The 26,133-nt window shown below is 47.2% G+C and overlaps 1 protein-coding gene across 4 annotated transcripts in view; it reads right to left on the bottom strand.

Annotated features, from left to right (window-relative positions):
* The window catches only part of PODXL (podocalyxin like), a 53,512-nt gene extending 30,871 nt beyond the window's left edge, over positions 1–22,641 (bottom strand). For all 4 annotated transcript variants that reach the window (XM_054078422.1, XM_054078412.1, XM_054078403.1 and 1 more), the window contains exon 1: positions 22,533–22,641. In XM_054078422.1, the coding sequence (XP_053934397.1) occupies positions 22,533–22,569 (37 nt within the window). In that variant the 5' untranslated portion in view covers positions 22,570–22,641. The remainder of the gene's footprint in view (positions 1–22,532) is intronic.
* Positions 22,642–26,133: the final 3,492 nt, after the last annotated feature.

Below are 26,133 nucleotides of genomic sequence, written 5' to 3' on the forward strand. Positions count from 1 at the left end.
GTGCCAGTCCAACCTCTCGTATGCATAAAGATAGGAAATCCTATTTAGGATTGTGTCTTCACATCTCTTCCCATGGAAAATCTATGTAGCTATCAAAGAAGTGAAGGGAAAAAGGCAAAAATAAAAAAGAAGACAGGAAGATCAATGTGGAAATCGAAGGCTCCAAAATCCTTCTCATGAGGTTGTCAAGGAGGCAAACAAACACGGACACGTGCACACCTCTACCCATGCCATTCCCAGATATCTTTCATCACCAAGCCTGGCAAAGTCTTCTTTCCATCATGGGCTGATGGAATTTGTCAGGGCCCCAGCTCCAGCCCTGCACCTTTTCCAGGTAATGAACCAGGGACTCTTTGCAGCTGAACAGAAACGCCCCATCGTGCAGAAAACAGCAGCAGAGCTGCTACAGCGGAAACGTGGGGAGCATGAGCCAAAACTGCTGCATGTCCCAGCCAGACTAGACCCTCCAAAGCATAGAATGTAGCCACGCTCCTGTCCTTTTCCTGTGCCCGTTATGCCATTGGCATGGAGTTACCATGTGATGACCTTGCTGCTTCAAAGCAAGATTTGTGACAGTACAGCTATCAAACCAGCATCAATCCTTTGGCTGAAGGACACAATGTCTGGTACATTTAGCACTGAAACCCCTCTATTTCAGCAAAATTCACCCAGGGACTTTGGAAGAAAGTCAAGTTTTTACTGAGTAATGGGCCACAAAAACTCAGAGAGTTGTGCTCAACAGCTCAATGTCCAAGTGAGGAACACTTGGACCCAGTGGGGAGTGGTGTTCCTCAGGGGTTGGTATTGGGATTGCTGCTGTTTAACATCTTTGTCGGTAACAGACAGTAAGATTGAGTCCAACCTCAGCAAGTTTGTCGACAACACCAAGCTGTGTGGTGTGGTCAACACACTGGATGGAAGGGATGCCATCCAGAGAGACCTTGACAGGCTTGAGCAGTGGATCTATGTGAACTTCATGAAATTCAACAAGGTCAAGTGCAAGGTTCTGCACCTGGGTCGGGGCAATCCTGAGTACAGTTACAGGCTGGTCAGAGAATGGATTGAATGCAGCCCTGAGGAGGAGGACTTGAGGATGTTGGTTGATGAAAAGCTCAACGTGAACCAACCATATCCTGGGCTTCATCAGAAGAAGTGTGAATAGCAGGTCAGGGGAGGGGATTCTGCTGCTCTGCTCTTGTGAGAATCCACCTGGAGTCCTGCCTTCAGTTCTAGAGTCCTCATTACAGGAAGGACATGGATCTGTTACAGTGAGTCCAGAGTAGGCCACAAAGATGATCAGGGGCTGGAGCAACCCTCCTATGAGGACAGGCTGAGAGAGTTGGGCTTGTTCATTCTGGAGAAGAGAAGTCTCCAGGGAGACCTTATAGTGGTCTTCCAGTACCTGAAGGGGGTGTACAAGAAAGCTGGGGAGGGACTTTCACTAGGGTATATAGTGGTCAGATGGGGAATAATGGCCTTAAACTGAAAAAAGGCAGATTTAGATTAGATATCAGGAAGAAATTCTTTACTATGAGTGCGATGAAGCACTGGCAGAAGTTGCCCAGAGAAGCTATGGATTCCCCATCCTTGAAAGTGTTCAAGGCCAGGCTGGATGGGGCTTTGAGCAGCCTGATCCAGAGGAAGAGGTCCCTGTCCGTGGCAGGTGGGCTGGAACTGGATGATCTTTAAGGACTCTTCTAAACCAAATCATTCTGTGATTCTAAGAAAAGCCACCCTACAGCAAGGTAAAGCCCTAAACAGTAGCCATGAAACAAAATGATCTGAAAAAATCACAAGAACGCCATAAGACCTCATGACTTTGTTACAGACTGAACATTGGGGGGGGGGTTCTTATATAACTTCAATGTTTTAAGTCTTTAAGACACTCTTTGAGGCTTTTATCTGTGAATATGTGTACCAAAAAAGTAAATAAATTAAAAGCATAGACCTATCTGTAATTGGAGAGGAATCTCAGGTCCACAGGAAGGACTGAGAGACTAAGACTACCAGAGGGGCAATGCCACCTTGACTCCATGAGAAGACCTACCCCGGCTTTACCATCTCTCTCCAGCGAGGGTTGAAAGCTGGCCCACAAATTGACTTCTGCATTAAGGAGCTATGAAGCTTGCAGTAAGGTGGTGGGAAGGAAACTTTTAGATAAGCCAATGCTAAGAGCTGCTTGGCCAAAGCCACTGGTTTGCTCTTGAGGGCTGAACTGTCACATCACAGCAGCTCCTCCTAGAGACCCCACCTCCATTCTCCAGCCCAGAGCAGCTGCAGGGTGCATGGGGATGGCTGCAGGGACAGATTTATTCATCAAGACAGAGCAGAAGTTCCTCCTTATGCTTTTCACCCCAGAAAATGAATCATCCCTTGCTGGCTTTTCCTGGAGGACTGCTCCAGATCACTTGAGAAGGAGTGAAGACATGAGCCCTGAGACAGGAAGGATTTTTATTCAGCCTAATGCCCCATCTACATAGAGGTACTCAATAAAATTAATCTAAACTTAAAAGAAGGTATGATTGCAGAGTGGATTAGTCAAAGTGTACACAACCCACCAGGTGGCCACTCTTGTTCAGCCGTCATTTAATTCAGCCAAAATGAAGTAGTTTAAATGCAATTAAAGATTCCTTAGCTCTGATGCTGACAATGCAGAGCTGATGCAGTTTAAGAAAGTTAATTCAGAAGAAATCTGGTGATGATGCCCACACAAACAAGTCCACAAATGCTGCATTGGCACTGACACTGACCAAACATCTGGGACGGGGCAATCTGCCTCCCTAGCTGAGGTGGCCTTTCCTCATTCCTGGGCATGAAAAACTCTGATTAACATCATATCTGATGTCACACAATCAACTCTTGCCGTTTGCTCAGGTTCTGTCATGCAGAAATGCAGGATGTGGAGAAATGTAGGCAAGGACACTTTGCCTCTCTGTCCACATTCCTCTCCTGTCCTAGAAGACAGTGGACAGATCCCACCACAGGACTGGAGAGTGTGTTCATGATGCAGCAGGCAATGCGGGGTCTTCTAGGACAGGACAGGCAAGTGGACAGTGAAGCAAGGTGGGCTTGTCTATCTACAGAGAGAAGTAGTCTCACTGGCGGCACAGGGAGACAAAATTCATTGCCTTGCCCTCCTCTTCAGCTGATTTGCTTCATATTTGAGTTCGTGTTGAGCAACGCGGGGAAGACGTTTGCCCTGAGCTACTCATCCTGCCAGCTGAACCTCTGCCAGCTGGCCAGCACCAGGGAAGAGTTGTCACAGCTAATGTCACTCAAGCTAGGCGCCGTGCCATCAGCGATGTGTCTAGACTCTGTCCATGAGATGAGGGCCACAAGAGTCTCACAAAGCAACAAATGTGCAGATCTCCCGGGGGTAGCTTTTGCAGTCAAAAAGTCTCCACTTTTTGGAAGTAAGTCTTGCAATGAGGAAGGGGAGTATAGGAAATAGGGACTATTTTCTTCTTTGGGACCTCGCAGTCCAAGAAAGTCAAACTACAGAGGGGTATTAAAGGTGGCATTGCCAGCAGGGATAAAACACCCAAGCTTATGGCATCAAAATGAGTACAGCAGCCACAGCTGGAGGCTAAGCATGGAGGAAGTCCAAGCTGCAGCCCTAAGGGGCAGAAAACAAGAGGAGAGATTTTAGGCTTGTAACCTAAAGGAATAAGAAGGTTCCATCCTGGTCACACGCTTGCTCCAGTGCAAGGGCAAATAAAATGGATGTGGGTGATTGGAAGGTCAGCTAGTGCTGGCACACATCACCACCACAGCGCTGCAAAGCGTCGTCCTCTGCTTCTTGCACCTCTCTTTCCTCCCTGCCTCCCCTGAAGATTTACGGCAGGAATTGTCTTCTGCCTTCTCCTGCCACTGAAGCTTTTGGTGGGGAGGCTGAGGCCGAGGGCAGGACTTGGAGGACGCTTGCCCACCCCAAAGGCAGAAAGAGCCAGCGGAAAAGTGATGGCGGGGAGGTGATAAGACCCAAAGCCTCACCCTCCTTTGTGCACCCAGTGCCCTTCATGAGTCACACGAGTCAGCTCAAATTTACACCCTCCAGCGAGCGACTTTATTTTTAATCTTTTCAGGGTCACAAGTCATGTTGCCTCCCCCAACCCATCCATACATCACCCACCACTGAGCAAGGAAAGACCCAAAGATGACTGAACACGTCTTTCATTCTATGATCCTAATGGTCCCTTTGAGCTTGAGATATTCTACGATTCTATGACCTTTGGTTCATTGAAGCTCAAAGGTGCTGTGATGTGAAGTAGACAAAGACACAAGTGATATAGGAGCCACTTTCAAGAAGCACTTTGACCTCCTCAAGCACCCCAGCTTCTCTAAGTAATATTTTGGGTGATTCCTAGTTAAATACCCACTCTCCAGTGACATTTGCTTTGGTGTTCATTAGACTACGCTGGAGACAGATTCCTCTGCAGGCACATCATGTAGAATCATAGAATAGTTTGGGTTGGAAGGGACCTCAAAGATCACCCAGTTCCAACCCCCCTGCCATGGGCAGGGACACCTCCCACTAGATCAGGCTGCCCAAGGCCCCATCCAACCTGGTCTTGAACACCTCCAGGGATGGGGCAGCCACAATTTCCCTTGACAACCTGTTCCATCTTTTTATTTGAGGGTAGTAAGGCACTGGAACAGGCACATGAGACACCTGCAAACCTCCACTGACATAAAGCTGCCAGCGCACACTTCTCACCATGCGCTTTTGCAGAAAAGCCAAGCTGGATGGCAAGATCCATCCCTCAGCTGTGATCCCCATGATCTTGGCCAGCCAAGGTTACCAAGCCAGCAGCCTGGAGATTTCCTGTGAATACCGTGAGGAGGGCTCCACATTTCCTTGGGATTCTTTGTGTGTCGGTGCTATTTCAGGTCCCACCTTTTTTTCTTCGACTTCCCACCCACACCTCCGTCAGGGTGGGGTCTTCCTGGATAATTTGGAGCTCTATATATACACACGCACATACATATGCACCTACATATATTTATATAGCTGAGCATGCGAGTTGAGCCTGCGGGCATTGACTGGACACGGTGGACTTGGCAGGACGCTCAGTGCTATTCTTTAGGTGGGGAGAGCCTAGGAAGGGAAGGACACAGCTAACCCTCCCTCCTATTCAAAACTATTTAAAGACTGTCTGGCACAGAGTTTCTTTCCCACCAAATGGCTCCAGTGACGATCTGGCTTTACAGGCTGTGTAATCTGATCAACTTCTATTGTTGGCAAATTCATAATTGCCTCATTACTTAACTCTCCCGAAACAGTCAGTTCTACAGAAAAAAAATTATCTATTTTAGCTCTTTCTTTTTGTTTTATTTTGCTTTTCAAGAGCACTAACACTCAGTTTCCATTCGAAGAACTTCTATTCTTCAACAACTCCTGCTCTTCTTTTCCTTAATATAATACACAAGATCACAGGAATCATTGATCAAAGGCGCAAACAGTGAGAAATGACCTTTTCCAGTGCTTTTCTAGCACACGATTCTCCAGCACTGCATACTGTATTACCCAGTAGCTGTAAGCAGCACAGGTAGAAGAGCCTTAACTCTTTACCCCCAGAGAGGAAGGATGCTCTTGTAAGCACTATGCACTGGCTCACACCCTGGCTCAGCCACAACCCTCTGAGTAATACATAAATAGAACCCCCTGGTTTTATTTCTTAACCTCTCCCTGCCTCAGTTTCCCCCGTCTCTACCAGCAAAAGTGGAGAGATTTTAGCTGGAGAAGCCGTCACCATTCACAGGCTGGTCCAGCGCCTTTCTAACCGGGGCCCCAGTCCTGGTTAGGTGCCAGAGCAATACAAATAATTACTAATAGTAATCCTCATGGGACTCTATTACATTATGGTTCAACTTCCTCCCAAACAATTGCTCCTCTTCCTTGCTTTGTATGTTCTTCAAAAGAAGCGGCTGCTGTGCTTTAGGGCTGGGACATCGACGCAGTAAACATACACCCAGTGTTTCTGCTCAGCTGGGCCCGGGCAGCAAAAAGAAGATAAATCTGATTTAAGACAATCATATTGTGGGCAGGAAAAAAATTGAGGGTTTAATGGAAATGGCAACCTAGCAGCACTAAATAGCATTTATCCTGAGAAGACCCTTAGGGCACATTTATTCACTATTTGCAGGTTGATCTTATTCAGAATGCCATAAGAGCAAGAAATGTTGAGAGCAGAAGTGCTCACTGGTCTCAGAGCTCAAAACATCTTCATTCAGAAAGCAGTGAAGGTTCTGACACTGCAGGAGCACTCGGTTGAGGGAAGCAGAGTTCTATTGTGGGAATAAAGCTTGCCAGCACCTGTACATCTCCCTGCTTTCTGCCTATGCTCTAAGCACCGTTCCTGTGCCACCCAAAAGGTGCCTAAAGGGAAGGATGACCCATAAGTGGGCAGAAAAATGCCTCTGGTACACAGTCATAGGCTGAAGTTGGCCCATTCAGTGGGTGTGTGAGTCAGGTAAATCATCCTGGTCAGTTATACAGAGCAAAGGAGCATCCCAACTCCATAGGTTTAGGTATAATATCATACTTCTATGGGAGCTGGGAACCCCAAATATCCCTTTCCTGGAGGTGTTCAAGACGGGGTTGGATGAGGTTTGAGCAACTTCACCCAGTGGAAGGTGTCCCTGCCCATGGCAGAAGGTCTGGAACTAGGTGATCTTTATAGTCCCTTCTGACCCGAACCATTCTATGATTCTAAGAAAATATTGAGTGTTGGACAACAGGTGTGCTGGCAATGCAGAGAGGCCATCCCAAAGTGGTTTGGGCTAGGTCAGGTTAGAGCAGAGTGGGCTTTGAGTGGGCTCTCTTGAGGTCCTTGGATCCTCATTGAAGCAGTTACCTTCCTCAGAAACATATGGTAGCATACCTCCAAGGTGCTTTTTCTATTGCTAGAAATTGTTATTTAGGCCTACGCAACAAATAAAAAGGTGCAGAAGGAAGAAGGATCTCGCTTTTTAGTCGGCCAACTGGCTTGACTTAATGCTGACAAAGAACAATGTACATTTTGGTCACTCTTTCCAAGATGGAGCCTGCAAGAGCTTTAATTAGTCAATTAAATGTGGCTTTGTCATAGGAGATGAGACAAAACCAGGACCAGCCAGCTGGGTTCTTGGCTGCTGAATGATATTGTCTTTCCAGCCCAATGACCTCATTGTTATGACTCAATAGGGGAACAATGTTGTCCACCCAGCAGCCCAGCAAGGAGTGGGATTCTTGCACAGTTACAGCTGAGCAGAAGAGCATGGGAAGTTGGTGCCGGGTCGGGGATGCAGCGCTTTGCACTCAGTGCAAGCGGGCTGGAGTAGGTTTTAATAGCATGGCTGTGTGCTGAGAAATTCCAGCAAAAAATAAACATATATGAAAATGTCATGCAATGGTCATTATACTCAGCTCCTCAAAAACTCAGCATCTGTTCCCTGGACAGGTAGGTCCAACTAGAGGGTTTGAGCATGGAGATACTAACTGGTTAGGAAGGAAAATGCTAAATGTTGCCTAGTAAGCTTGCAGCATTTACACGTCTGGGGGTCTGGTTGGAAAAAAAACCCTTCTTTGTCACCTTTTGACCTCAGAGCTTCACTGACATCTTCTTGCCACCAAAATCCTTCTCTCCAGGGCAGTATCTGGAGGTTGTGCCACAGGGCAGGCCATAGCAGGGCAGGGGAAGGGAGCAAAGGAAGCAGGAAGGAAGAAGGAGCTGCATCCCCTCCCTGCCGTTAATCATCCTCCTCTTTCTCCTAAAAGAAGCCAGCAGGTCTGCAAACTTCATGCTGGTCTCCCACACAGGAGGGGACCCAGAGAGGTGACCAGCAGAGCTCCGGGTGTAGGAGGTGGATGAAGGGCTGGGTTTCATGAAAGTAACCAAATTAATCTGCTCCTGTGATAATTGAGACTGGATCCTGCTGTCGGCTCAGCAGTGAAAGTCTGACACGTCTGTTCAGGCATTTCCTTTAGAAAATCAAGCTGGAGTGGCAGTGGGGTTGGGGACTGGAGGAGAGGGGCTGGGACTGCAGGTTGGGTCTGTGACGGGACCAGCAGAAAGCCATGAGCAGAGCAGAGTGAGGGAGAGGAAATTGAACTGGGATTCAATGGATGCTACTGGTTGTAATCCTGGAGCTGGGGGAATAAGGGTGGGGAGGGTGAGTGCAGCCCCACGCTGAGGACGTGCTATGCTGGGGAACAGCCCTGTCATGTTTGCAAGTGCTCACTGCCAAATCAAAGCATGGCTTTGATGCAAAAACTACCCTATCTTATGAGATACGAGAAAATCAGTGCCCCTCATTACAGAAAGTCAGAAGATACAACTTGAAAAATCCACACACGGCCTTCAAAACCACATCTGGAAAAGCACAATCAGACGTGCAAAAAGACCCTTTTGTTACTCAGAGCCTCATCTCACCCAGATATCTCTGGAAATTATTTGTTGAGGAAAATGCTCCTTGACTCTCCTCAGAAAGCAAGTGCTGAGCCTGCTGACCATGGAGGCGAGGAAGCTGAGGCATCAAAAGGAAACAACAACTTTTAGCAAGGCTTATTGATAACTCCTGTAATTGATTGTTCAATTATTGCTTTAAATAATTAATAACTAGCAAACCTATCTACTCCGGACACTGCTCTCTGGTGCAAATGTGCTCCTGGCCCTGTCAGCTGAGGTTGCTTAGCACATGAGCATCATCTCTGCCTGTCCATCACCAGATCCTTCCAGTCCCTAGACCTCTCTATGTGGGCCACGTTGTCATGGATGAGAGGCTGAAATGCTCAAATGATGCGAAACAACAGAGCCAGGTCCTTTGCCCAGCAGATATCTGCATGACACAGTGGCCAAATAAATAGGACACGCATACTGGAAGGCAGGAACTGCGTTTTGAGAGTGTGGACGCAGCAGATGGCAAAGTCCTTTGCTGCTGCAGGGTTTGAACCGGGTCTTTGAAATGGGAACAGAATTGGGTTGGAGAAAAGCAAGATGTGTAGAAACCCCCTATCCTGCAAACAGCCCAGATGTGCGGAGTGCACCTGAGAGGAAGGTGAGTTACAGCAGCAGGACGTTTGGCACCACGTTGCTGCACACACACACACACACACACACACACTCTCACCCTTGGGAAGCTGTCTCAAATTTTGATCCATCCAGATCCAGATCCAAAAGCTGCTATTTATTACTATAAAACAGCTGCACTATTTCTAATTTATATTAACAAGGCGATGGCTCCCTTCTTCTTTCTTCACTCTTGGTATTTTTGTGGTAGCAGCCGTGGATTGAACAGGGCTGGAACAGTTTCTAACTCTTTGACTTTGGGAAGTCCTACAAAGGTGGCAGGTGGCACCAAGGTGCTATAACAAGCCATTTCCTACCTTCTTGAGGAAGAAATACGGGAAATGTGCCCACAGGTACCTCGGACACATCTGTCCATCTCGGCAAAGAACAGTTTTGTTGCTTAAAATAGGAGCTGAGAGATCTGAGGGCCTTTGTCTGCCTCTAGGAAATAAATTCCTGTGGCAGGAATACCTTTACCTACTTCAGAAGTAGGCTGCGAGCATTAGCTCTTGTTAGATTGGGGCAGAGGCAAAATCTTTTTACCCCTTGCTTTCTCCTGTCCCTTGACAAGGTGCACGCCTCTGCTCAGAGTAAGCGAAAAATCCTTGCAATAACAGCTTGCAGGCTGCACTTCTCTTACCCTTCCCTTCCCCAAGGCTCCTGCTGTGATGAGCGTCAGCCTTCAGGATGGGAGTAAATAAATAAATAAAGTGCAATCCTGAAAGCCTCTCCAAAACCCAACTTCAAAGCCAATTTGTCTGCAGAGGTTTCCTAGTCCCCACCCCACTCGCCCATCCCCTTTATCAGCCCCTTTCTTCCAGTGCCTCAGGGTAACAATTTTCCCAGCCATGGCGGAGGTAAATCCCTGCCCCAAAATTGCTTCTGAGCAGGATTATAAGGAAACCTTTCCTAAAAGGCCAGCTGGGCTGTGTTCACCAGCTCTGGGCACACCCCAATGCCTGCTTCCAGGGAAAGCAGCTTACATCCCTGCACTGCTGCCACCCTCACAGGGCGAGCCCCCCTCCTAATCAGGTTGTGCAGTCCCGCCAGACGTGAAAAACAGTCTCACTGAAGACAAAGCGAAGAGCTGCAACCCTCATCTGCCAGCTCAAACATAAATACAGCCCCGAAATAGCCAGCATTCCTTTGACATGGCTGTCCCCCAAGTATTTCTCATCAAATCTGCAAGGCACACGTGGTTGTTTCTTTTGGTGGTTTCCTGATATTTTTTCCAAGGGGCTTTTTGCAGGTTTTTATCAGGAATGTGAGTGGGATTTCTCTGCATACGCAGCAGGACCTCAGCAACTATCGCACCAGAGTTTGGCTTTGGGTCTTGTTCAAAATGCGTTGGCTCTCCATCGTTTCCCCCGACCTTCTCACCAGTAAGCATCGTGCTGAGGGTCTGTACCCATCCTCATGCCTATCCAATGGCTTTTGTCATGTTCTGCAATGACAGACGCTTCCACACCCACCAGGCAGGGTATGTAGAGGGTCCTGCAGGAGCACGAGCTGTTGGCAGGGATGAGTCCCTTCGCTTCCATCAAAGATGCTGATGAGAGTCCACAATCTCTGTTTCTAATGTTATCAGCAGAAGGAAAGCCTTGCTCCCTTGGGAGCTGGCTCTGCTGCCAAAAGCACTTTACAGCCCCCAAAACTTTACCCTGCGCATCTGTCAGCTACCCATGGCCAGATATCATAAGAAGACCACAACAAACAGAAAACCAGCTCTGTTTCTTCCAAACGAAAACCCATCTCTTTCCTTTATCAACCCATAATTTTGGACTTCCCTTATAACCACTTGTAAAGGGCATTTGTAAAGGACTATATACATTACAGGTTGTACACATTATAGGTTGACTCTGAGGTCCCCTACTTCTTGTGCTGCTAACCCAACTTCACATGTCCACTTTTCACCCCTCCCCTTCCAACAGTCCACCTTTCCTCTGGTTGTGTCACTTCCTTTGCCAAAAGAACAGCTTTTTTTCCCCCCATCTCAGCTGCCCTAAAGCAACCCCAGCAGCTGAAGCCATGAATTGCAGGAATACCAACATAGAGAATGTGGATGGTGATGGATAACAAGCTCTGTGGCTTGGTACTGCAGCCCACAGTGGTGGTTGTATTGGTCATCCTTGCTCTCATGAGGAATTGCTTTACACCACCCAATCTGGTATTGACCTTCTCCTTCTTGGAAAGCCCTGCAGAAACCAGGGGTTTGGGCAAGATGGTAAATTATAGGCCAGACTTTGAGAACAAGTCACCATGGCAGAGCTTCTCTGGAGCATGTCCATCATGGGATATTGCTCCCTCTCAACAGCCTGAGAGGGACTTGGCCTGATGAAACACAGAGTGAGGGCTGCAGGGTCTGGCCCAGGGTTTATCCTCCAACTTGAGCTGGGTCTAACTTCAGCATATCAGACAACTTTATCAGCCTGAACTAACTAGTCATAGCAGAAGCAGATGTGTCCTCACCATAGAGGTGAGACCCCAATAACTGTAATGGCTATGTGCAGAGCAGTGATGGCAGGAGTGGCAGCTGCCATCATCTTGGTGGCAACAATTGCTCTTGGCAGCTTCCTGCCTAATAAAGACATCCTTTGAAAAGCAATTCCCATGCACCAAAGATGTTTCGACTGTCAGGATCTATCCTCCCTTCTTTTTTTTTTTTTTTTTTTTTTTTTTTTCCCCACTGTGATTGTTGCTGTAAAGTTTTAATTGCTAAGCTTATGGGAGGAAATACTGTTATGTAGGATCAGCAAGGAGATACACCTAAACAGACTTGATGAGGGGCTCAAGGCTCCACTGGGCTCTTGAGAATTGTCTATTAATAATGTTTTACTTTGGAAAGAAGAGGGGAAATTGAGTCTATCGCTTCCATCCTCCCATGACAGGCATGCAGTGTGGATGGATGGAGGTCCACTGGGATCCATTAGGCTATATTGCTTTCCTGGGCACAAAAATAACTGCTTCAAGCTGGCCTTGTCCCATTGGGAAAGGGTGTGTGCACTGCCATGGGCCACAATCCATCCAGGCCAAATCTTCCTCTAATTTGTGAAAGGCCAGATTTTGTCATCTAGAACCAAAGAGAAGATTGAATTTATTGCAGCAGGACTAAACTCAACCAGGACGCCCATGGTACTTGGGGAACTTGGATTTTCTGAAACTAAATGGGAGTGGATTTGGATGTGAGACAAAACTGGGGCAGCTAGTTAAAGGAAGCCTGATTAATTCTTGCTTTTCTTTCCTTTAATCACTCTCTGCCCACAGTATGGGCAAATATCCAGGGTAGCCAGACACTAAGCATGGAGTTCTTCTGCCTTCAGTTAGACAGTTAGAAGTTAGGCATATAAATAGCCATTTATACCCTCATTGCAGATCAAAGAGAGATACATGCTCTACTGCTCCACCAATAGTTAATTCAAACCTGCAAAATCAACTGGAAACTTGCAGCTTGAAAATAAAATTGCTTCCTCTCCCATTTTTAACAGTAGAAGTGAGTTTTAAGAGAACGACTTCTGTTTATTCAAAACTCTCAAGGGACATGAAAAAATTAATTTTAGTCACTAATTCCATGTAAGATTGGCGCTTGAGATTTGCTCAATGAATTGTTTAGCATTAAACTCAAAAGTATGTTGAAAAGTTTACGTGCTGGGTATCCAAGACCTCGGTTACTTGATGTATCATAAAGGACTTTTAAATGGTGGTTTGCATTTAAATTTAAATGCTGGTTTGCGTCTGTCAGTTTACAGAAATTTCCTCTGCAAATAAAGAGTTATTGCCACCAATAAGCCCCAAATTAGTATTATTCATCATTACCTAGGAAGGCTTAAAAGATGCATAAATTAGAAATGGAAATAGAGCAGTGGCAGACAATGTAACCGCTTAAGCAAATATGTTCACAGTGTGTCCACCTGGTTAGAAAACACAGCTGAAAGGCAAGAGTCAGCGGTAAATCTCCAAGTTTTACAACGAGCAGCCAAGGAGAATCAGCCCTGCTTAAGGGATATAGCTATGAATTGTAAATGAAAAACATGATTAAAATCAAATAATTCAAATTAAGACCTTCTCCTTGCTTATTTTAAATAGCGATTAAAATTCATAATTTAAGCCACATCAATTTCAATCAAAGCACCCTGCCGTAAGATGAGGTTTTGAACTCTTTGTGAGGCTTTAATGAGAAAAAAAAGGATGTTCTCCCTTTAAATGCAGTTAATGGGAATTTATTTGTACCATTTATAGAACATAACTATCTGAGAGGCTTTCACAATTGCATAGACTGCGAGTCCTGAGTTTTTCTTTAACTATTTGGGAAAAGCATAAGGAAACAAAACCATTTTCTGTACCAGGGTGTTGTAATAAGCTCAAAACTTACTTTTCCGCATTATTCCACAGGACCATTCAGGGCAGGAAAATTTATCAGTTGTGTCAGAGGTCAGGATCTCTCATTGCTTTTTTGGCGTGTGAATTACTGTGAGGCTCGGGTGAGTATGGAGGTGATGATCTCAAGAGCCACTGAGGTGGGCTGAGATTAACTCTTGCATGTTTGAAAAATGAGGTCAAGGGTTGGATTTTAGCTTGCCGGCCTCACAGCCGATGTGGTGCTGCATCCCATTTCGATCGTGTTTTACCCTGGTTGTCACTTGGCTGGATGAGGCTTAGCTAGGAGCCACACAGCAATTGCTAGTTCATCCCATTTGCAGCACATGCATCGCTGCTTCCCAGGTTTTCGTTGCCACAGGTGATTTTGGTGTGCTTAAAGCATCGCTTTGATTCACCATAAATTCATAGAATCATAGAATGGTTTGAGTTGGAAGGGACCTCAAAGCCTATCCAGTTTCAACCCTCTGCCATGGGCAGGGACACCTCCCACTGGATCAAGTTGCTGGAAGCCCCATCCAACCTGGCCTTGAACACCTCCAGGGATGGGGCATTAATGACTTCTCTGGGCAACCTCTTCCAGTGCCTCACCACTCTCACAGTGACAAATTTCTTCCTAGTGTCTCATCTAAAATCTCCCCTCTTTCAGCTTGAAACTCTTCCCCTTTGTCCTATCCCTGCACTTCCTGACAAAGAGCCCCTCCCCAGCTTTCCTGTAGGCCCCCATTTAGCGCTGGAAAGTTCATGTGCTCTTTGAAAGAGGCAGTAGAAAGCACAAACACTTCACAGCATTATGTCAAACCATATCAGAGGGTTGATCCATCTCAAAAATGAAACCAATATTAGGAGAAAAAAAAAATTTAAAAAGGAAAATGAAACAAGAGGGGGTTATTTCATGCATTTATAGCACTTTGCTACTTTCTCTGCTTTGTCAACAGAAACGTATGAGCATAAATTTTTATTTATTTATTTGTTATTTCTATTTATTTAGGGTCCAGGTCACCAGCAGCTAGAGAGTGGGGAGATGATTGAAAAAAAATGGATGAATGAGAATGCTGGGTTTGAAGTTGTGCAGTCTCAACTTGGTTTGAGGGTCTTTCTTAATAGCTGCATAGCACCTGGTTGAAAACTTTGCTTGCCTGCGCTTCAAACATTTCTTCTGTTGCTAAATAAACTAGAAACGTCCAACAAGGGCAATTTTAATTGCTTATTTAGTAATCTATATATCTATATCTATCTCGAGGATCTTGGTTACTTGATGTTATTCCAGTATAACCACTGCTAACCGGATCCGTGCTGGGGAACACAGAGCACTGCTTTAACTCCTCTGCTTTTTCTCATTGTCAAGGCATACAGTATCTTGATAAGCAGCATGTAACAGTCACTCTGAGAGCTATCCATTTTCCACGGGCTGTGGCAGTATCATTGAAACTTTTCCCTTTTTTCCCCATTTGCGTACGTGGTGGAATGTCTTATCTCACCCTCCTGCCTGAAGTGTCTGGGGAGGAGGAAAAAAAGTGGCCTTTGCTATTAGGTTTCAAAGCAAGAGTTTCTCAAACACAGTTTCTCTAAACTCTTCAGCAGAGTCTTTCAAGTCCTCTTTGTCAAAGTCAGAAATCTGGCATTTTCTGTTTGTCTGTATTTAGCAGAAGCCACTTAGAATAAATACCTGATAAAGTTGTCTCTTTATTTCTCCACAAAAGATTTAATATGTCTTTAAGTACTACAGCTTAATAACTCTAAGCCAATTTCTACCTCCTTCTCCAGTCAAAATTACTAAAATCAATTAAGCCTGAGAGAGAAAGTTTCAACCTTTGCCATTAATAACTACGGCCTTTTTCTTCCACTGCAAAATGACCTTCCTCCTCCCTTTCACCAGTCTTGTGAGCCATGTGCTAGAAGACCAAATCCTACACACAGAGTTTGTGAGAGAGAGAAAAAAATGCTGGATTAATCCAATTTTTATTAAGGACGCTAAGAATATAAGCCAGACCTCGAATCAACATCTAAAATGGGACTAACTCAGAAATAAAAAATATCTTTTCCATTTTGGAGGAGATTTTAACGCAGGTCTTGGCTGCCTATTTCTAAGGCATCTGTCCTGCACCTGGCTTCAAACATAGACTTTGTTTTAAAACCCAAAGACTCTGTTCTTCTTATCTGCCTTTCCATTTTGCAGGCTTTAGGGTGTACTCCTGACCCATCCCCAGAAATTCTTCCAAATCCTGAAATATACATTTTTTTTGATGTTTTTTTTAAGCAAATGCAGATACTGTTACGCAACATAAGAGTATCCAGGGTCAGATCCTGGACATATTTGGTGTAGCATCAGACTCTGAAGAGAAGCATGTATGGAGACAAGTGCCTCTAGGGCCCAAGTCCTCCCAAGACACATCTGAATTGTCTTCAGAAGATGTCCTTTCCTAACAGCAACTGGATTCAGAGACAACTCTGCTCCAACTCTAAGTATCTTGGTTAAGATGAACCTACATGGCATCAACTTGGGTTCTTCACTAGGAGGAAAAAGCAGCTTGTTCAGAACTACAGGAGAGCTGGCAACACCAGGACTCACGATTTTCCCTTCCTCCACAAGACCCCTCATCCCAGGGACCAGTTCCTTTTCTGTTGCCACTCAGCCTCGCGCTATGCTGAGATGCAGGACACCTTGGACATTACACACAAGGTGAGCCACGCTGAAAGCCAAATATCAACGTGGTATGTTGCCTTCCTGCAGCTGATTTAATTGTACACGTACATCCAAAAGCAGGTGCTTCAGAATCTTTGAATTCCCATCGCCCTAAATAAAGGCTCATTTCCCTTCGTTATCCCTTCTGTTTTATGCTGGGCATTGAGGCTTTACACTGAGTTAATTTTAATAAGTCGTTTGCATTCTCCTGGTCTCCTTGAAATACTTTGTCACCAAATTGTCACCGGCGTCTGCCGAGTGCTCCTGGCATGTAGCCAAGCAAGCTGTGAGACGTATGTTATTTATGGGATGGGAAAGGTGCCTGCCACATGCAGAGCAGCGTGCGCTGCAAAGATTTGCAAGGCAGCCAAATTTAGTGATGAGAAGAACTTCAGGGAGAGTACCTGGGACCCAATAAGCAAACGATCAATGGAGGATATGGGTGGCTTCAGGGTCAGGAGGAACTTCATTCCATATCTTAAATGAGAGAGGGTGGTTTTCCTCTTTAGGATTGATGGTATATCCTGACATTTGCTGGTTCCCAATGGTGCTCAGCATTATTCGTTACCCATAGCTGACTTTAAAACACCCTATGGCTTAAGTCAAATGAATATGTGCACGCAACCCCCAAGAAGGTCACCCTAAATAATCCACCACACTTTTGTAACTCCCAGAAGTCAATAACGTTACTACTGTTGGCACTTTCCAAGTCTCCAGCAGAGCTATTATAGCACTATTTACACTATACAGCAGGCAGCTAACTCAAAGCTGGATAAGTCATCCTTGAAAGAACCTGTCCCTCACCCTTGGCTATGGAAGGAAGTGAGGACACTGATATCCATCACCTAGAAGTTTAGCTAGAAGAAAAATACCACTGTGTCAGCATGGCCCCAGGTGGTCACATTGTAAAGGGGTAGAAAGCAGCAGTGCAAAGTCAGCAACTCCTCCTGAATCGCAGCAGGAGCTCCAAATTTACTAGACGTCATGATAAAAGCCCTCTAAATGGGACTTGTGACTTCCCCACCCTCCCCTTGAAGTGCTGCAAGGTTGCTTCTGGCCATGGAAAGCTGTTGCTGCTTTGGAGACCATTGCTCGCCAGGCCTTCAGTGATGCTATTTGTACTGCAGCAATCCTGGAGACCCTAAAAGAGAGCATTTCTCCATCCCTTAACACTCATTGCATGGTCTCTCCACCAAACAGTGTGCAGTCTAAGCAAACACATGCAAAACAGAGATAGACTGTGGCACAGACAGTTCTTTAAACAGCACTTCAGCTCTCCGGTTGATAGAATATCAGATATGGGGTTTGTACAATAACAAGTTAGATCTTCTTTTCTCCCCCAGCTCAGCCTACCTTCTTGGGCAGGGCTCAAAAGTTAAACAGTTTTAGATATAGACTAGTCCCTCTGCTTAGGCACCTCAAAACTAGAGCTGTGATACGGGCAGAGCACATGCAGAGCACATCCCTCTTGTCTCACCCAGCTTTAAGTAAGTGGATCTATGTATTCCTCAAGGACATTCAGAGCAAAACACCGCTACAACAGACAAATAGGCAATTAGAGCTGTTAAAACCTGATGAAGTTCAGACTAACAGTCTCAGACTTTTCCAAATAACAAAGAAGCAACAGGAGAAAGCACCCTACCCCGGCGTGTGGGACACATCACACCAGGCAGTCTGGAGGAAAAAAAATGGTTTTATAAAGGAATTTGATTTGGTTAAGCCCTAATGGCACATAGAGAGGGATTTGGGGGAAATGGGTCGTGCATCTCCAATGCAGTAGGACCTGCAACACTCTCATGCAGAATAAAATTCGAGCCTGGTTGCCTCCCAAGCAGCAAGAGAAGGATTCGGTGGATTTGCATAATAATCCCAAAACCAAAGGTACTGCTTTCTGCAATGTAGACTATTTGGCAAATCCCTGGGGGTTGCAGTGAACTGCGCAGAGGTAGCTGGAGAACAACAAATGCCAGATGATTGTACGCATCGTTTAGAATTAAAAAAAAAAAGCTAAGTTGGGTCAGGAGCTTTCTGTGAAGGGCAGGCATTGCAGGAATTCAGAAACAACATCCTTAGGTGGAGATCGGGCAGTTATAGAAGAAGCCATGCATGTAAACAGGCTTTGGACGAGGAAGTTGGCAGAAGCATGTGAAAACGCTTGGGAAAGTTTGCAAGATTTCACATGCTTGCACATGGGGAATGGACCAAACTGGGCCACCCGGATTCCTGCAAAGTTCAAACCCTCTGTAACGTTCGGCTCTCAGCAGAGCTGAGTGTGGCCGTCAGTCATGTTAAGTGTGGTGTCGTGCTAGGAGCAGGACTGAAGGTGAGGGGGATGCATTTTTCTGCCCGCGTGTCACTCCCCATCAGCTCAGCAGCTGGAAAGCAGGAATTTCTGCACACCCTTGGGTGGGTTGTTTGCAACATACTCCATCCTTCTACTGCTTGGACCCCACGGAGATGTAGCTATTGAAGGCAGATGGGCTTAGGGCTTGAGCTGCTGTAGCACAGAGCAGCTCAGCTGGGTGTTGTGATGGGATCTTACTTCCCCAGGGCATCAGCCCTGTAAGGATGAAACCCCACTCATCCTGTCCTCCCTGGCCTTGCAAAGCATCAAGGGGCTCTGGGTGCTGGCATGGGTCCCTGGGGACAGGGAAAACCCAGTCCAGCATCAAGGATAAGGGGACGATATTCAGGGCAAGTGGAAGCAGGTGGCATGGATGCGGTCCTGGACCTAAACCCCAACAGCTCCTCTCCACCCTCGTATAGCGCTGTGACACCGCTGTGACACCGCTGTGACACCGCTGTGACACAGGGGCTATCGCACAGCCTGAGGGATTCTTGCTTGACTATAATTAACTTCTATCAGTTCCCACGCCCTGGGTCCCCAAACACCCCAGAGCTCGTGTTGGCAGGCCTAAGTCTTTTAAAGCATGCAGACAGGGAGAGAAAACTCATGATTTATAGGGAAAATAATAACCAAAGTGCAACCCCAGCCTCCCTGCAAATGCTGAGAGCAGATATTTCCAGCCAGTCTCCCATCTCCGCCAACATGAAAGATCACCAACCTCCTCATCATAAGCTTTTAAAACAACTTTCTGGAATTAAATCGGTGTATTGCATGTTTCCAGCTCCTTTCATCCAAGGATCTTCAAGTGCTTTACAAACAATACTTTAATTAAGCTACCTAAACAGACCCATGGGGTATCATTACCATATCTGCTTTGCCACTGGGGAATCAAAGGCATTGCACTGCTGAAAGGGCTTGCAGAAAGGCTGCAAAATTCAAAGTTCATCCAGTAGCAAATATATAAGGAGATCCATTCCACTTCAAGGCTGATTTAAAAGTCTCTGGTTAAAAATGCTTTTCTTCTCCAGTAGACGTGGCTTTAATTACCTGCTCCTGCCCATATCAAGATTAGTATTCAATGGATAAAATGGATTCTAAAAAAACTGCATATCTTTGACAGCCTGTCCTGGACAAACACGGAACTCCCAGTACCAGGAGCCAGGCGGCTTTGGGAATGAAAAGTGGTGTTTTGGCAACAAGGATTTAAAAACCATCAATCTTAGGTTTGCTTTGAGCTGGGGAAAAAGGGCTCATCTCAGGTAAAATCCCTTCCTGCCCCCAGGACAGGTTTGAGCTGTAGTTCTTTTTAATCCCCTGGGAATAAAAAGTATTGTTTCTCTCTTCCTCATGCAATTTTGCTATCATACCCCCCTCTGGGACAGAAAACCTAATATGGGGAAAGAACGAATAAAACAAAATGTCCTGTGAATATGCTGTGATGGGTAACTACAAGTTCCTTGCAGCCTGCTTGAATTTGAAGATGTTTTTCAGCCGATGTCACATTTGCTGCATCTCTTGAACACACTGGCTGTGCCTTGTCTGAGGCTGATTTTACTGTGATTTACAGCAGGGGAAATTAGAGGGGATCTCTGCAGAATCAGGGGGTTGGGATGATATGAATCTGGAAGCCACTATTTTCAGCAAAACAGCTGTACCAGAAATAGCTGCTTTTAACAACTTCAGCCACCTTGGGCTGACTCTGCTCTGCCACACAGACGATGTTGTTACCTTCTTCCTCATGACACCCAAAACCATGCTCCGAAATCTCAATTCCCTGCTCACCCACCCCATTCACATCTCCACAGAGAAAAGCACGAGAGCTCCATCTCAATCACAATTTTTTAAGACACCAAAAATCTTACATTTCACTAACAAACGCAATTTCCTCCCATTTTGGGGAGGAAAAAAGACAAATTTTAGGCTTTGAGTAACTCAGATGATTGCAGCCAACACCAGCCCTACAGGTAGGCACTGCTGAGACTCCAAGCCTAAACACCCAGCAAGGAGGGATACCTAGTTTGGCTCCTAATGAAGAAATTCCTGGTGCAAATACTCTGGGAACAACATAAAAGTGTGTCTAAGTAGCTTATTTCAGAACTTAAGAGCAGCACTAATGGCAGGAAATACTATTTTGAAGGATTTAATCAAATAATCGCTGAGAAAAATGTAATAGGATGACTTGAGAGCCTTATAGAAACAGGTTCCTCCACCATCCTCCCGCTAAAAGCCTGTTTTGTACCAATCCCAGCATATTTACTGCTCCGTTTGGAAGAAACAGAACAAAACCTGCCGAGAAGGCAAAGTCAGCTAAACTCAGCTAAATTCTGGCCAGCACAAGAAAAATTGCATTAACAGCTCCTATTTTATGCCAGTATTAATGAGGCTGAGGGTTTTTTGAGTTTTAAAGGGAAGAGGAATCCTATCTTTTAAAGCCCGTGTTGGCATCAGAGAAAGATGGGGGCTTCACACCTGCTCGCCCGCCAAGCCACGGCACTTGCAAGTCTGGAGATAGTAGGAAAAAAACAGGCAGGCAGAGATTTCAGCCAGACCTCTGTGAATTCACCCCAGGGCCCTGCCTCCACTTGTGCTTTTACCTCCGGAGCGTCCCTCAGCTTTTGTTACCTTCAATAAGAGTTCAGCAAAGGCTCCGCTGGGAGACATGACACAGAGTAAGTTTTCACTTTCTCCTGTTTTATTTTATTTTATTTTATTTTATTTTATTTTATTTTATTTTATTTTATTTTATTTTATTTTATTTTATTTTATTTTATTCCATTCCATTCTATTCCATTCTATTCCATTCTATTCCAGTCTATTGCATTTCTTTCTGTTCTATTTTACTCCTTTCCATTTTATTCTACTTTCCCCTCTTTCATTTTCCCTGAATACAGACAATAAATACCCTACTCCTCCTTGATCTTCTTCACTTCTGAAATAATCAGTGCATTTCCTTTACCCACTACTTTTTGGTGCAATTTACGACCACCTCTCCAACAAAACACCCTGCCAACGAGCCAGACTTTCGGCTGCATCACCCACAGCCGTTTCCACAGCACCTTTAACCCCAGCATTACAGCAGGGCTGGAGACATCGTTTCTACTCCCCATCCAGCTCGATGCATGGGACATTGGGAAGAATTTTTTTCACTAAATGGATTATCAGGCACTGCCAGAGGATGCCCAGGGAGGTGGTTGAGTCTCCATCCCTGGAGGTGTTTAAAATATGGGTAAATTAAGTGCTTAGGGATATGATTTAGGAGTGGACAGGTACAGTTGAGCTTGATGATCTTAAAGGTCTTTTCCAATCTACTGATTCTATGATTCTTGCTTCCATGAAGAAGGCTAAAAGGAGAGTGCCAACCCAATATGGGTAAGTGAAATGCTTGGGAATGTGATTTAGGAGTGGACAGGTACGGTTGGGCTCGATGATCTCAAGGGTCTTTTCCAACCTGGTGATTCTATGATCCCCCACAGCAAAAGCTCTCTAGAAGTTTACCTTTTTCCCAACTCCACCAACTTCCACTGGATAATTGCTGTCTCCCACCAGCTTTTTCCCCCTTTTTGCTCATGTCATCAACTAGGGCTGAGGGCTCACGTCCAATCCCTGCAGCACCTGAACCACTGCAAGAACCACTGTACCAACCCAAAGCGAAAGGTCCCCTCTTTGCTTTTGGGACCCTAAAAGAGAGCTGTGAGGCTCAGTGCTTTTACACATCAGTCTCCAAGAGCCCAAACCCCTGGACCTTTGTGCAGCCGGGTGAGGGAGGGAAGAAGAGTTGTGTTTAGCTCATCCCATTGCATAAAGAAACAAGCACTGCGGCTCTGGGAGCCTCAAGTTGAGCTGCTGGGGGGTGGTTGGATGCTCTTAGTTTCTAAATAAGAAGGTTAATCCTCCTGGATTGGGAAAAGCGAGTGGACACTCAGCGTCCCCTACTTGATTTTTCCGCCTTTCTGTCCAATTTGCTTCAAACTCCCCAACAGCAAAGGGAAAAAAATAGGGAGGAAGAGGATGCTTGAGGGGAGGGAAAAGGAAAGCGAAGGCAAACAGAGGAGTATGGAGGGGGGTTTGCACTTACCGAGCAGCAGCAGCGGCAGCAGAAGGGATGCCCGCATGGTGCCTCAGCCCTGCCGTCCCCGCAGCGGCTCCCAGCGCTCTCCACTGGTCCCAACCCCGGTCCCAACCCCCCCCCCCTTCCCCCCCGGCATCTCCTGCCACCGGGGGAGGGGACACTGCGGTCCTGGACCGCCCCCGCCTCCGCCCCTGCACCGGGAGGGATGGGGATGAGGGGGGGCTGCAAGGGGGGAGGTGGGTGTCCACCTGCTGGAGGGGGGGGTGTTGGTGAGGTGAGGGGGTGTGGAGGGGATGTGGGGGATTTAGGGGTCTCCCCTGCAAGGGGAAGGTTTGGGGGTTTTGTCGGATTAGAGAAGCTTTGGAGGTCCCATCTGCATGGGGGAGATTTGGGAGTTTTGTCTGTGTTGGAGGGGATTTTGAGGTCCCACCTGCTTGGAGGGGATTTGGGGGATTTTAGGGGTCTCCTCTGCGTGGGGAAGGTTTGGGGGTTTTGTCGGATTAGAGGAGCTTTGGAGGTCCCATCTGCATGGGGGAGATTTGGGAGTTTTGTCTGGGTTGGAGGGGATTTTGGGGTCCCACCTGCTTGGAGGGGATTTGGGGGATTTTAGGGGTTCCCCCGCATGGGGAAGGTTTAGGGGTTTTGTCGGGGTTGGAGAGGATTTGGGGGTCCTATCTGCATGGGGGAGATTTGTCTGGGTTGGAGGGGATCTGTGGGTCCCACCTGCTTGCAGGGGATTTGGGGGATTTAGGGGTCTCCCCTGCATGGGGAAGGTTTGGGGGTTTTGTCCAGGTTGGAGAGGATTTTGAGGTCCCATCGGCATGGGGGAGATTTGGGAGTTTTTGGTGTGGTTGGAGGGGATTTGGAGGTCCCACCTGCATGGAGGAGATTTGGGGGATTTTAGAGGTCTCCTCTGCGTGGGGAAGGTTTGGGGGGTTTGTCGGGGTTGGAGAGGATTTGGGGGTCCCATCTGCATGGGGGAGTTTTGGGAGTTTTGTCCGTCTTGGAGGGGATCTGGGGGTCCCACCTACTTGGAGAGGATTTGGGGGATTTTAGGGATTTCCCTCGCATGGGGAAGGTTTAGGGGTTTTGTCCGAGTTGGAGAGGATTTGGGGGTCCTATCTGCTTGGGGGAGATTTGGGGGTTTTGTTGGGTTGGAGGAGATTTGAAGGTCCCATCTGCATGGGGGAGATTTGGGAGTTTTGTCCTGGTTGGAGGAGATCTGGGGGTCCCACCTGCTTGGAGGGGATTTGGGGGATTTTAGGGGTCTCCCCTGCATGGGGAAGGTTTGGGGGTTTTGTCTGGGTTGGAGACGATTTGGGGGTCCCATCTGCATGGGGGGTATTTGGGGTTTTTTGGGGTTGGAGGAGATTTGAAGGTCCCATCTGCATGGGGGAGATTTGGGAGTTTTGTCCAGGTTGGAGGGGATTTGGGGGTCCCACTGCGTGGGGAAGATTTGGGGGTTTGTCAGGGTGGAGGGGATTTGGAGGACTTAGGAGTCTCACCGGCATGTGGGAGATTTAGGGATTTTTTGGGGTGGAGGAGTTGGAAGGGAATTAGGGAATTGGTGGATTTGGGGGTCCCACTTGTATGGGAAAGATTTGGGAGTTTGTTGGGGTTGGAGGGGATTTGAGGATTTAGGGGTCCCACCAGCATGGGGGAGATTTGGGGGTTTTGTCAGGGTGGGAGGAGTTGGAGGAGATTTGGGGATCCCACCTGCATGGGGGAGATTTGAGGGTTTTGTCAGGGTTTGAAAGGATTTGGTAGTCCCACTTCCACGGGGAAGATTTGAGGGTTTTTCGGCATGGGAGGGATTGGAGGGGAATTGGGGGACTTAGGGGTCCCACCTGCACGGAGGAGATTCAGTGGAGTGAGGGGAGTTGGAGGGGATTTGGGGGATCTAGGGGTCCCACCTGCATTGGGAATATTTGGGGGTTTTGTCAAGGTTGGAGGAGATTTGGTGGATTTGTGGGTCCTACCAGCATGAGGGAGATTTGGGGGTTAGTCAGGGTGGGAGGGGTTGGAGGACATTTAGGGGTCACACCTACATGGGGAAGATTTGGGGTTTTTGTCAGGGTTGGAGGAGATTTGGTGAATTTGCGGATCCCACCTGCATGGGGGAGAGTTCATGGGGTGAGGGGGGTTGGAGGGGATTTGGGGGAAATAGGGGTCCCACCTGTGTGGTGGAGATTTTGGGGGTTTTCTCAGGGTTGGAGAAGATTTGAGGGTCTCACCTGCATGGGAGAGATTTGGGGATTCATCAGGGTGGGAGTGGTTGAAAGAGATTTGGGGAACTTGGGCTCCCACATGCTTGGGGGATATTTGGAGGATTTGTCAGTGAGGGCGGAGTTGAGGGGATTTGGTGGATTTATGCATCTCGCGTGCATGGGGGAGATTTGGGAGTTATGTCAGGGTGAGAGGAGTTAGAGGAGATTTGGGGGTCCCACCTGCATGGTGGAGATTTGGGGGTTTCATTGGGATTGGAGGTGATTTGAGAGACTTGCAGGTCCCACCTGCATGGTGGAGATTTGGGGATTTCATTGGTGTTGGAGAGGATTTTGGGGTCCCACCTGCATGGGAATGATTTGGGGGGTTGTCAGGGTGGGAGGGGATTTGGGGGTCCTGCCTGCATGGTGGAGATTTGGGGTTTCTTTCAGGCTTGGAGGGGATTTGGGGGACTTGGGGGTCTCACCTGCATGGGGGAGGTTTGGAGGGGTGAGGGGGTCTGCAGGAGATTTGGGGGATTTAGGGGTCCGGCATACATGGGGAAGTTTTGGGGGGTTTGTTGGGGTTGGAGGGGATTTAAGGGATGTGGGGGTCCCATATGCGTTGGGGAAATTTGGGGGTTTGTCAGAGTGGGAGAGGTTGGAGGGGATTTGGGGGTCTCACCTGCATGTGGGAGAGTTGGGGGTTTTGTCAGGGCTGGAAGAGATTTGGGGGTCCCACCTACCTGGGTGAGATTTGATGGGGTGAGGGGTGTTGGAGGGGGTTTGGGAGTCCCACCTGCATGGGGGAGATTTGTTGGGGTGGGAGAAGTGGAGGGGATTTGGGGTTCCCACATGCTTGGGGGACGCTTGGGAGTTTTGTCGGGGTGGGAGGCAGTGGAGAGGATTTGGGGTTCCCACCTGCATGGAGGGGAATCGGGGTATTCATCAAGATGAGGGCTTGGAAGGGCTTTGGGATTTCATTGGGATGGAGACTTGTGGAGGGTTTGGGACTCCTGCCTGCAAGGGGAGGATTTGGGGTTCCCACCTGCATAGAGGGGATTTGGAGTTGTGACTGGGATGAGGGGATTGGGGAGGATTTTGGGTTCCCACCTGCATGGAGCGGATTTGGAGTTGCGACTGGGATGAGGGGATTGTGGAGGATTTGGGATTCCCCTTTCTGCGTGGGGAGGTTTGGGGGATTCATTGGAATTGGGAGTTTGGGGGAGATTTAGGTGTTCCCACCTGCATGGAGGGGATTTGAGGTTATCATCAGAATGGGGGTTTGAGTGACGGGGACTTTGGGAGGAGGTGGGATTCCCACCTACGTGTTGGGGGGTATTTGGGGTATTCATGATGACGGGGGCTTGGTGAGGGATTTGGACTGTCATCTGCCCTGGGGT

This window comes from Cuculus canorus, chromosome 1, assembly GCF_017976375.1.
Source record: "Cuculus canorus isolate bCucCan1 chromosome 1, bCucCan1.pri, whole genome shotgun sequence".
Taxonomy (NCBI): domain Eukaryota; kingdom Metazoa; phylum Chordata; class Aves; order Cuculiformes; family Cuculidae; genus Cuculus; species Cuculus canorus.